At 34.1% G+C, this 13,051-nt stretch overlaps 2 protein-coding genes across 13 annotated transcripts in view; both read left to right on the top strand.

Moving 5' to 3' along the window:
- Positions 1–13,051, top strand: part of LOC100114711 (sperm-associated antigen 7 homolog) — a 313,215-nt gene that overhangs the window by 44,316 nt on the left and 255,848 nt on the right. For 11 of the 12 annotated variants that reach the window (XR_004226823.2, XR_004345107.1, XM_031924488.2 and 8 more), the window contains one exon: positions 12,208–12,275. The exons of the other annotated variant lie outside the window; for it this stretch is intronic. Coding sequence is in view for 1 of the 11 variants with exons in the window: in XM_031924488.2 (XP_031780348.1) it covers positions 12,208–12,275 (68 nt within the window). In the remaining 10 variants the exon portion in view is untranslated. The remainder of the gene's footprint in view (positions 1–12,207; positions 12,276–13,051) is intronic. 12 annotated transcript variants of the gene reach the window in all.
- Positions 90–1,377, top strand: LOC116416527. Its single transcript, XM_031925365.1, has 5 exons — positions 90–195; positions 277–369; positions 442–632; positions 715–874; positions 1,005–1,377. Exons 3-5 carry the CDS (start codon positions 444–446, stop codon positions 1,013–1,015), a joined length of 360 nt encoding a protein of 119 aa, XP_031781225.1. The 5' UTR covers positions 90–195; positions 277–369; positions 442–443; the 3' UTR covers positions 1,016–1,377.

Genomic DNA, 13,051 nt, shown 5'->3' with positions numbered 1-13,051 from the left:
CGAAATATTAGCTTCAGCAGGTTCACATTTTTAAAAATTCAGCTACATCGTATAAAAATGTATGTATAACTCGAATTTACTTTTACTTTGTAGAATCTTTCCAGGACATTGTATTGAAGCATCAAATTTCGATAACAAACGGAGACGTGAATGGTAGATTTTCAGGTGATTGCAATGATCCTGAACAGCCAGGCCGTCAGTATATTTTTATTAAATTCATTTATTTGCATTTAAAATGCATTTTTTCTGCAATAATAATAATTATAATTATTATAGAAAAATCGAATGAAAAAACAAGACCGAGCAAACAAATTTCACTCGCCTAATTGAAAAATTTAGACATAGATGAGAAGATACTTTATGTAGCTGGTAAGTTCGTTGTTCAATACTTTACAAATAATAGGTATGACTTTTTAAATTAATCTATTTTACATTCAATAGGAATGTGTAACGAGCTTATTCATGGACAAGCCGAAGTGAGAGCTGCTCATGCAGCGAATAGATCGATGTCCGGCTCCTCCAAAACGCTAATGCACTATTCTGAGGAGGGGAAGCGATTTCCGATTAGCAGCTTAAAAGATTTTGATAAGTTTAACGAAGATTTACGAGACAAGGCATACGCCTTTAAAGTGGTCAGTATAGAAATATAATAGATGTACATGCATTCATATTATATAATTATAAACGTTGTAACGCATATTGTCGTCATTTTAGAGAGAACTTCTGAGCGTAAGAAAAGGAAAGAGCGAACATGAAACTATCCGTGGTATGCACACGTATATAATGAAGGACGATATCGCTGTCAAATTTAACTTTTGTGGACGCCGGAACAAAAAAGCATTCCAAAATCAAAGGATATGGGACATAATATCGAGTTATATATATATATATATATATATATATATATATATATATATATATATATATATATATATATATCTCATGCATCGCTATGTTAATTGTAAAAATAACTTATGCTTATAATTTTTTACTTCTATACATAGTGATACGATGAAATATGCCGACGGTACCTGCAAGTGTTGCCTTAGAGAAGCAACGAAGCGTTTGAGCGATGCAGCAAGAAAAAAGAGCAAAAATGACGAGAATGTTGAAACAACAACATAAGCGTTTACATAATTTTAATATCAATATATATTCATGTTATTCGATTCTTATTATTTTTATTCTTCTTCTTATTATTATTATTCGATATTTACTTTTTCGTCGCGTAATACGAGACAAAATTCTGTCGAGACTTTGCTCTATTCAGCTATTCCCATTGTATGTTTTAATATATTAAGCTAAATATTAATACGTAATATGTAATCATTTATCATTTCCAAGTATTTATATTTTAATAAATAATATTTAAAATGATTCGTAAAATGACGTTTGGTTTTCTTCCGCTGACTGATTTAAAAAACAACAAACCATTCAAATTGGATAGCGTGATCGTGCGCGATTGGAATAACACAAATCGCGTTGACTTATCGAATCGCATCGAATCAATTGATTTACTCTATTTTTACGGCATGCATATCGCACCAGAAAAGATGGCTAATTGGCACGTGTTCATAAATAAATATCATAGTTGTAACAGAGATTACTGTACAACTAAGATAATTGCTTTGCCTTTTATCAAAGCACTGCCAAGTGACCACGTGACTTTTTTAACTGCTCTAATTGACGCTAGGCAGAGAGCAAGCAAGAATAATCAAAGGAACTGCTTTGTGACGTTCGATTTGCCGCTGTATATGAAAGCTAGTGAAATTATAGCTTCCATCGATTGCACAAATGACCTTCATAACCTACGCTCAGTTATATCTCGTTTAAGCGGCTTTCATCTGGCCATGTCATTTCTTGGTGCTATTGGAAATATTATGTCTGGCAGCGGTCTGAAAGAGGCATTTTCTAGCATCTATGCAGAATTATCTGCAGAAAAAGCTTTACATTGTTTTCGACAGATATCCTGATATCCAGACATTGTCCACAAAATTAGTTGGGCGATCACGCAGACAAATGAAAAACATTGGACGAGAAATTGCTTTTGATAAGAATACAATAATAACTGTGAATCAAAAGTAATTTCGTAGCAATGAGAAAAACAAAAGTAGACTGATTGAAATGATTTGTACTTTCCTACATGTAGCTGGATTACGAACAAAAATCGCACCTGAAGATGCCGACCGACTCATTATCATAACTGCGATTGAACATGCTCGCGCAGATCCCGATGCGACAGTAATCATTGTAGACAAAGATACTGATCTGTTATTTTCTCACAACTGGCATTTAATCTCGATAATATTTATTTCCGTAAAGATGGTAAAGGCTCGAAACCTTACGAATTTTACAGCAGTAATAGTTTTAAATATACGAATTTACAAGCAATAGTAGCTTTCATACACGCATTTTGCGGATGCGATACGACATCTGCTTTCTACAGACAGGGTAAAAATAAATTAATTGACTCATTTTCTCATGATATTCTGTTACAATTAGCTTGAGTTTTTTATAACAAAAATGCCAGTCGTGAGGAAATAGCTAGCACTGCGTTTAACTTGATTAAAGGAATGTACGCTAACAAAGCTGAAAGAAAGTTAATCGAAAAGTCGAAATCTCATTGAACGATTTACAGCATTTACATTTTAGTAAGGCAAAAATAAAAACGAAATTCGCTCTCGAGACATTGCCGCCATCCGAAGGAGCAGCGAAACAACATGCTTTTCGTGTTTACTTGCAAGTTCAGCTTTAGTTAGGGAATACAAATCTGACAGCAACAGATTGAAGGTGGCAAATTAAAAATAATATGTTAATTCCTGTTGGGACTACAGATCCACCCTTCCGCCAAAAATTGCTAGAGCAGATTTCCTTCTCCTGTACTAAAAGAGAGTGCGTTACTGCAGCGTGTAGTTGCAAAAAACATGGCGTTAAATGTACAAATTTATGTGCGCACTGTCAGGAAGACACGTGCTTCAACCTTAATTCGAATAATGTACTGACAGAGTTAGAAGAGTCAGTATCCGATGATGATTTTAGCGATGAACTGGAGAATATACTCAATACTCTGAATATCGTTTTTATTAATGAGGAAGAAGACTATTCGATTCCATCTAATAAAAATAAATAAATACCAAAATGAAACGGTCATGGCAAGTTACGTAGTAAGTATCTTGAGAGTTGTTCCTAATTGATCATTGTATAATTTAACTTTAAGTAAAGTAAGCCATTTATTGACCAAAAAAATGTTGTTGCTTCATTATAATCAAATATAATAAACTTGACTTTGGTTGATTGATCTCAGTTCCTTTGTATCTGTTATTTCGTTGCGGAATATCTCAAACTCGCCTAACCTTTTACTTTTTAAAAAGTTAATTTTTTAGAGATAATGTAAACAATCTTGTACATGATTTGCTCAAATCATTATCTTTTTTTCTAGTGTGAGAGGACGGTGAAGTTAGCCGCCTCCAGTGTGAAAGGTCGGTGAAGTTAGCTGCGCATCAAAAATGATAGGGAATTACCTTTCCACCTTTTTTTACATATCCTCACATTCCTCAGATAATAATATATTACGATATTTAGAATTAAGAGGTTGCCGGTGCATACTCTGCGTTCCGGGGCAGTAGCAGTAACTAGCTTGCCAGGGTAGCCGATGGCAAGGTTCAGGTTGTTTTCGGTGTCTTGGTATCAAAATCATTCAAGTACGGTGTCTAGATGTACAGGGTGGCCGATGACTAGGTCTGGGTAGTTCGCACCGTGGTTTTTGCTGTCTAGGTGTAGAAATAATTCGAGGGTGGTGTATATCAGAACATTTACATTTTAGTAAGGTAAAATAGATTTAATTTTTTTATTTTTATGATTTTTGGAGGTTTTTTACAAAATCGACTAAGTATAAACTTTTGATATAGTGTAGATAGCTGTAAATGTAGCTGATTCATGTGAAATGTTTTATGACCCGGTTACTTTTTGTAAAACATTTTTTATTAAAAAATTATCTAAATCCATTTTTTTTAATTTTTACGCGGTAGCATAATGTATTTATGTTTTTGCCACATATCCAGCATGAAATAATTATCATTCTAGAATAATTCAATAGTTCTGGTAAATTTTTACAAAATTGATTAATTTATTATTTTAATATAGTGTAGAAGTTCTGGTAAATTTTTACAAAATTGATTAATTTATTATTTTAATATAGTGTAGATTTTCTTCTTCAACTTGAACGAGCAGTAATTACTCAACCATTTACTAAGACTTGGTAACCCAGTTCAATCTAACCAACTAATATGCCTAACTGAGCTTTAGCGTCCCATTTACTCTTTTTTACAGCTTTCGGAACTCTAACAAAATTCGACTTCCATACATTTTTAAATTATCTAGATTTTGTTTTTTTCCAAAAAAATATTCCGTCAAGAGTTTTATTCTCCGCTGTATTTACAATAGTTTGGTATTTTAAATACGCTACAGTTTTCATAACCTCTGGCTAATATCGCTTGTGAATTTTAGCTTCTCCCTTTAAGCATCTCCCCATATCCATTGCGGATCTATTATATCTTTTCGCTACTCCATTTTGTTGATGAACGTAAGGTCGGCATGACAATAATTCAATCCCTTCGATTTTACAAAATCATAGATTTTCTTATTATGATTCTTATTTCTTCTTAAAAATTTACAAAATTCTTAAAAGAATTGTCAAATGTTTGCAGCTTACAAAAGTTTCTCCATATATTCTCATAAATATATACGTTAGTGAATATAGTAAAATCAGTTCTGAAAAGGTCAAGCATTAAAGATGAGCAGGTAAGCTAGAATTAATCATAGCTAATAGTTATGAAAAATAAGAGAGTTGCACTTTTCGAAATTATTATTTTAACTCACACTTGCCGTCCTGTCGTCTTGTAGTCTACGATGTGCATAATATTTACTAATCGTCATACACATCATACGTGCATATTTACTAAAGAAACTTGATTGTTTAATGAGGTTCAGTTGCTACAAGAAAAATTCAACCGATTCCGCATTATTAAAATTCTATTCTTTATAATAAACTTATATTGTAACTTAGATTATAATGAAAAATGTCCTCATTTTAATTCGTATTATTTAACAGATTTAGGCACACCTCAAAACCAATAGTTTGAGTGTTTGATCGATGAACCATAAAACTACGGGACGGCAAGTGTGAGTTAAAATAATAATTTCGAGAAGTGCAACTATCTTATTTTTCATAACTATTAGCTATGATTGATTTTGGCTTACCTGCTGATCTTTAATGCTTGACCTTTTCAAAACTGATTTCACTACATTCACTAATGTATATATTTATGAGAATATATGGAGAAACTTTTGTAAGCTACAAACATTTAACAATTCTTTTAAGAATTTTGTAAATTTTTAATAAGAAATAAGGATCATAATACAAAGATACATCATATTTGTGAGGATGGAGCCATACCTGATAGTTGCCAACGTTTTACCTTGTAAAAGGTTTTTTTCAAACCGATTTTAGACCCGTTTAATGAGTTTAACCAAACTTCTAAAGAAATAGCTTCGACGCAAACGACGTGTCGAGAGAATGCTACTGCAACGCAGTTGTTTACCGTGGTTCCAGCCTGACTATGTAGTTAAATATTGTTGCTGTATATTTGGCAAGTAGCAACAGCGTGGTATGGGCTTTCGTCAGGGTATGCGAAGTTTGAGGCTGCTCAGGCTTCCAGCGCTGCTGATCTCCGTCGATTGTCTTACGCGCCGCCCGGCAGCTGCTGCAGCTCTTGCTCGAGCATGGACATGCGGACTTCTTCAGTTTAGTTTTGAGCGCAAAGTTACGCCTGCTGAACGTCGAAGCGGCTCCGCGATCGTCGTTGCTGCGTTCCCTAGCCGTGGCAAATTCTGCTGTACCGATGATATGTGCATAGGCCTGATCGAGTTGGCGTCGCAGCTACTTATGTCGAGGTTGAAAGATCTGTAACAGAGAGAGGTAGATCTTACCTACCAGCATCAGCCGTAGAGGTCGTCTTTGCAATTGATGGGGTCATCGTCAAGCTTGAGCGGTCAGAACTCATATAGTTGAAGACAAGCTTATACAAAGGGGCCGCTGATCACACTATTGGTCTCGTTCTTGATATTGCAGTCCAGTATGTCGGTGTGATTTTTTAATGTGTCTAGTCCATCTTCCTCGCGTCCTATTGGTTCTTCTCGTCCCCGAACTCGGTGAGATCGTTGATACAGTCGCATCCCGCCTCGAACTTGTTTCTAAGCTGCAAAAGATCAAAAGGAAAACGTTGTAGTCCTTGGCTCATTTCGGAAAAACAATAGCGTATGAGCTTGCGAAAGAACAGACCCTGTTAAAAATAAATACATATTTTTTGTATGTATCTTTAGTACGTACTAAAAACATGTAATTTGCTTGGTAATACGTATTAAAAATATGTACTGATTTGGGATTGACTATTTAAAATATATTAAATATCAATATAAGTATTCGATGTGGCCATAAATGGTGTTATTATCCTTATATGGTACTTACATTTATGGCCACATCGAATACTTATATTGATATTTAATATATTTTAAATAGTCAATCCCAAATCAGTACATATTTTTAATACGTATTACCAAGCAAATTACATATTTTTAGTACGTACTAAAGATACATACAAAAAATATATATTTATTTTTCACAGGGGAATAATCGTAATCTTACTTATTAAAGAGCTGTTTCCTCTGCCTTTGTGTATCGCGTTCTCATGTCGCAGTCAGCATATCCTGGAGCGATTGACCAGTGTCCAATTTTTAGTCCATCGATGTGACCAAAGGTTCCGAGACGTTTCCAGTTGATATAGAGCACGCTGCTGTGTTTACTCTGTACCAAACATTTACACGTCGTGTATGATATACTTACGCGAGAACTTGCATCGCGTCCTGGCTGGCGCTCTCGGTGCTTATCAGACACATTATGATTCTTGTCGAGCGGTTCTACTAATGCAATTCAAACATTTAATCTTGCAAAATCACTTGTGTGGTACACACTTTCACAAATTAGACACACAACTGTTTTCACTTCTATTTTAGGATGACATGTGTAATAAATTGTCGCTTGTGCACACGTTGAGCCCGCGCTCGTCTCCGCCATGTTGGCGAGTATAATGTTATAATCTTTATAATATATCGCCAAGTTCAACTAAGTTCAACTTAGTTCAATATGTAATAGACCATAGTGCGCGTAGAATAAGTGAATAAGTGTGTGAGGGGAACGCACACAAGTAAGTCTCCCCTTCTATGGCATGTGCGTGAATATCACGTGACCGCGAGAGCTGCCGGAACTATGTTAGGCTCTCGCATCTTTCTCTTGTCTTCTGTACTCCGATGTGCGCGGACGTGTTTAACAAGGCTGTTGCCAAACACTTATTACTTAGTCAATGTATTATATTATTTTATTATTAACATCGGTGTTTATTATTTATCCAACCTTTCCAACAGTCGGGATATCAATCGAAACGACAAAACACCATGATAAGGTGATTCGCATGTTATCGATACAACGATGCAAGTGTAGATATTTCCAGGGTGTCATTTGAAGATTCGATTCGTATAACTATCGGTGTAATAGTCAGAATCTTTATATTCGGTATAATAGTTAAGTGCCGCGATAATCCTCAATAGAAAGCAAATATTTTATATTTTCTGAGATGCTGTTTAAGCGTGCTTATGACAATATACGGAATCGAGAAATATTAAAACCATTAATTTCTTGAGAACTTTTTACGTACTCGTATCCTGGTCAGAAATGATCTAAATTCCGATTTTGTAGCACGAGATATGCCTGCTAAACTTGGATTCAAGTGAGAGCCTAGACTGATTTTGAAATGTCCCTAGACCACACACATACACACTCGTCAATGCGCTCACTTATTCTCGCGCGCTACACTCTACCTTATAGACTGAATTTCTGTACAGTACACTCTATATTTTAATACGCCTCCTTGGAATGTACGGAAAATTCATTTTACAATACATCTAGTTTACTCCTAAACTTTTTAAACTTTTGTTTACATAACGTCTTAGTAAAAATATCCGCAACATTTTCGTTTGAGTCGATTTTAGAAACATCAATCAAATTTTCTTGTACACTCTCGTGTACAGTATGATATTGTATTTCAACGTACTTCGGGTTTTTAGTCATATTTCCATTTTTTGCCATATTTAATGCTTCCGAATTATCTTCATAAATATTTATTGGTTCTTAGACATTTATTTCGAATATTTTTACCAACTCTCTGATATATTCTATTTCGCTTACGGCTTCGGATAGAGCAACATACTCCGCATATGTCGACGCTTTAGTAATACATTTTTGTTTTCTAGACTTCTAATCAATTACATTTCCGAACATTCTTATTACATAACCTGCAGTAGGTTTTCTATCAATAATATCGCCAGCCCAGTCTGCATCAACATAGGAGTCTATAATATTATTAATCAATTTTCTTTTTTTTATTATTTAAACATAAGTCTTTAGTTAGATAAAAATATTTCAACACTCTTAAACCATATTTCCAATGAGTATGATCATAATAATTTTGATACCTACTCAAGTAATTTACACTACAACTTATATCTGGTCTTGTGCTTGAATTGATATATAACATAGCACCTATCATGTTTCTATATTTCATTTCAGACTCACAACATTTAGCCTTATCAAGTTTAAAATTTGTTTCCATCGGAGTACTATACAATCTACTATTTTGTAATTGATATTTATATGCTAGTGACTCTATGTATTTAGTTTGGCTTAGTTTCATTTCACAATTTTTATAATCGTATTTTATATCAATCCCTAAGTAATTTTTTATTTCTCCTAAAGCTTTCATTTTTAATTTGTTTATGAGAGCTTTCTATAGACTTTGAATTCTTTTCTTTTTCTTACAACAAATTAATAAATCATCTACGTATAACAAAAAATAAATAACATCATCTTCTTTTCCATGAGCATACAAACAATTGTCAGCATTGCTTCTCTTGAAGTTTAGTTTCGCTAAATATTTATCAAAACACTCATACCATGCTCTCGGACTTTCTGTTGGTCCATACAGTGCTTTAAACAATTGACATACTCGGTTTGTTTCATCACTATAACTTTTAGGTTGATTCACATATATCTCTGAGCTTACTCTTCCATTCAAAAAAGCTATAACAACATCCATTTGTTCTATTATTAGACTATTTTGACAACAGTAAGAAACTAAAGTTTTTAGCGTTTGCGATTTAGCTACTGGAGCGTATATGTCATCGATAATATTTGTTTGTTGGAAACCTTTAACTACCAATCTCGTCGTATTTTTTGTATAGACCCATTTTACATCCAGTACCTCTTTTACTTTTTGTTTCTCAACTAATTTCCATGTTTCATTTTTATACAAGCTACTCATCTCTTTGTCCATAGCCTTTTTCCAACTATCACATTGATCGCTATTCATCGCCTCCTCAAATGTACAAGGTGTATCTACTATACAATAATGTACGGATACTTTATTAGCATTATTTTCCGGATATCTTATCGGACTCCTTCTCTCACATTTTGATCGACGTGGAGTATTTGGCTTTAACCTACCTTTATCACTATTCTTTACATTTTTTTGTCTTTTTTCTATTACATTTTTATTTTCCTCTGCGCTATCAAACACATCATCATCAATTTTGTTTTTGAACTCAAATTCGCTTCTCTTACTCGACTCGAGAGTCGGAGTACGGGAAGAAATATTTTCATGTCTCAAAACTGTTACTCTACCATTTAACAACACTCTATAACCTACTTCACTGTAACCTAATAAAATTCCCATTTCTGCTTTTTTATCCCATTTCGAAATTCTCTTTTGTTCAGTTTTTCTCACAAAAACTACCAATACACCGAAAACAACCTGAACCTTGTCATTGGCTACCCTGGCAAGCTAGTTACTGTTACCGTTCCAGAACGCAGAGTATGCACCGGCAACCTCTTAATTCTTAATATCGTAATATATTATTATATTTCCTTGAGAAAGCAATCCCCATCTGTCTATAGCTGTGTGGCCAACTTCACGGTCCTAACACATTTCGGGCTGAAGAAGAAAAACGTTATTTTAACATTTGTGGATTATACATTCACATATTATAAAAATAAGCAGCCTTTTCACTAATATTTTTGTTGGAAATTATAGTTAAGCTTAGAAAACATTTTAATAAGCCAAAAAACCTTACCAACAGTAATGATAAGTATTTTTTTTTTTGTATAATGAAAAATCCGAACACCAATATAGAAGTAAATAGTGTCACGGGCGTCTGCTTCTCAAACTCACCTTCGTGGCGCTACCGTGTCACTTGATATGAAATCAAATAGTTAAATGGCAATTACGTATTTGGAATAAATTTATCAAATTATTCTTTAATACGATTTATAATTTAATTGTTTTCCTAACGTCATTGTTAATTTACTGGCGGTATTCTACACTACTATGAACATATTTGATAAACTATAGGTTAATAGTTCCTAATGTGAATTGTTCAATTTGATAAAAATTAATAGCATTGTCAAATAAATCTCTAGAAAACATTAACTAGAAATAAACAAAATGTACTATAATCAAATATTTAAATTAATTTTTACTAAAAAAAATTAACTTATAAAAAAGTAAAAGGTTAGGCGAGTTTGATCTATTACGCAACGAAAAAACAGATAAAAAAGAACTGAGATCAATTATCCAAAGTCAAGTTTATTATATTTACTCATAATGAAGCACCAAATTTTTTTTGGTCAATAAAGGGCTTACTTAACTTAAAGTTAAGTTATACAATGATCAATTAGGAACAACTCTCAAGATACTTACTACGTAACTTGCCATGACCGTTTCATTTTGTTTACTACTTTAGCCACGAATAGGCGAAACTTGCGGATTTTAGCAGTCTGTGCTATAAAATTTTATACGATACTCTTGACTTAAATGGTTCAGTTTTACACGGCGCTTAGCGCCCTCGGTACGCTCGGGTGCTAACTCCGCCGTGTAAAAAAGAACCATTTAGAATCAATAAACAAAATGAAACGGTCATGGCAACTTACGTAGTAAGTATCTTGAGAGTTGTTCCTAATTGATCATTGTATAATTTAACTTTAAGTAAAGTAAGCCATTTATTGACCAAAAAAATGTTGTTGCTTCATTATAATCAAATATAATAAACTTGACTTTGGTTGATTGATCTCAGTTCCTTTGTATCTGTTATTTCGTTGCGGAATATCTCAAACTCGCCTAACCTTTTACTTTTTAAAAAGTTAATTTTTTAGAGATAATGTAAACAATCTTGTACATGATTTGCTCAAATCATTATCTTTTTTTCTAGTGTGAGAGGACGGTGAAGTTAGCCGCCTCCAGTGTGAAAGGGCGGTGAAGTTAGCTGCGCATCAAAAATGATAGGGAATTACTTTTCCACCTTTTTTTACATATCCTCACATTCCTCAGATAATAATATATTACGATATTTAGAATTAAGAGGTTGCCGGTGCATACTCTGCGTTCCGGGGCAGTAACAGTAACTAGCTTGCCAGGGTAGCCGATGACAAGGTTCAGGTTGTTTTCGGTGTCTTGGTATAAAAATCATTCAAGTACGGTGTCTAGATGTACAGGGTGGCCGATGACTAGGTCTGGGTAGTTCGCACCGTGGTTTTTGCTGTCTAGGTGTAGAAATAATTCGAGGGTGGTGTATATCAGAACAATCAGTGATTTTATATAAGTGATAAAAATGTTACAAAAAACTGTGGTTGAAAGGTGCTATAGATGCTTATATTTTATTTTACGACGTCGAGTATGAAATACTCGAAAAAATTTACTGAAAAGGATTGAAATCTGTAAAGAAAATTAACTTATAATAAAGGCAAAGGTTGGGCGAGTTTGATATTCCGCAACGAAATTACAGATAGAAAAGAACTGAGATCAATCAAACAAAGTCAAGTTTATTTTATTTAATTGTAATAGAGCGAGGAACAACTCTCAATATAATTACTACCTTAGGGCTCGTTTAGGGCTCTTTAACATCCAAAGTTACAAAATAGCGAGCAATGTACCAACATTCTAAACAAAATTATATTTCTGTACAAATAAAATAATTAATTCTTATGCATCTTCTTGGTTTAGTGAATTTCTAAAAAAGATTGAGTTATATTTTTTTATGTTTTAGAGAATCGTGAAGAATTCAACAAACATAAAAGAGACGAAGCAGAAGCTTTAAAAAGTTTTAGAGAAAAGGTATTTGTTATGATTATGTATTTTTTTTGTTTACTATACAATAGACAACAAAAATAGTCATTTTTTATATTGTTTAAAGAATTTTGTTCTCTTTTTTAGAAGATTATTTAAATAATCGCGCGCGCGGCCGATTATTTGTCGCGGCTTCGATAACGTCGTATCCTAGACGCGATTTCGGTTTCTCTCATCTTGTAATGGCAGCACTGCGCGAATTTTAAATACGACTTTACAAGGCATAAAATGCGAGTGAATAATTCTGAAAAAATTCAGAATGACAGAGAGAGAGAAAGAGAGAGAGAGAGAGAGAGAGAGAGAGAGAGAGAGAGAGAGAGAGAGACGACCGCCAGTATACTGGTGGGATAAAGAAATTGAGGCTGCCTGCAACGAGTGTCATCGAACCAGAAGACGGGAACAGCGGGCTCAGAAGAATTACTACTAGACTAGTCGTGGTAGAAAAGTAGTAGAAGCCCTAAACAAGGAAATGTAGGATGCTAAACGGATACTCAAGAAAAAAATCTGAGAAAATAAATGCCGGTGCCTTAAAGAGTTACAGGACGAGGTTGATTGTCAAATTGCCCAGTATGTTTGGAAGCAAACGAAGATGTGGAGCATGTCTTGTGTAACTGTTCGCGATACGAAATGGAACGAAAAGAACTCGAGCGTTACCTTCAGACTAGGGTGACCCCTGAGTCAATGATGACAGCTATGCTAGCGTCGAAGGATGGCTGGTGCGCAGTAAACAACTACGTAAGGATCATTCTCAAGAAGGTTAGAAA

This window comes from Nasonia vitripennis (assembly GCF_009193385.2).
Source record: "Nasonia vitripennis strain AsymCx chromosome 1 unlocalized genomic scaffold, Nvit_psr_1.1 chr1_random0002, whole genome shotgun sequence".
Taxonomy (NCBI): Eukaryota; Metazoa; Arthropoda; class Insecta; order Hymenoptera; family Pteromalidae; genus Nasonia; species Nasonia vitripennis.
The sequence above is the reverse complement of the archived record's forward strand: the minus strand, read 5'-3'. Positions and strand labels throughout refer to the sequence as shown.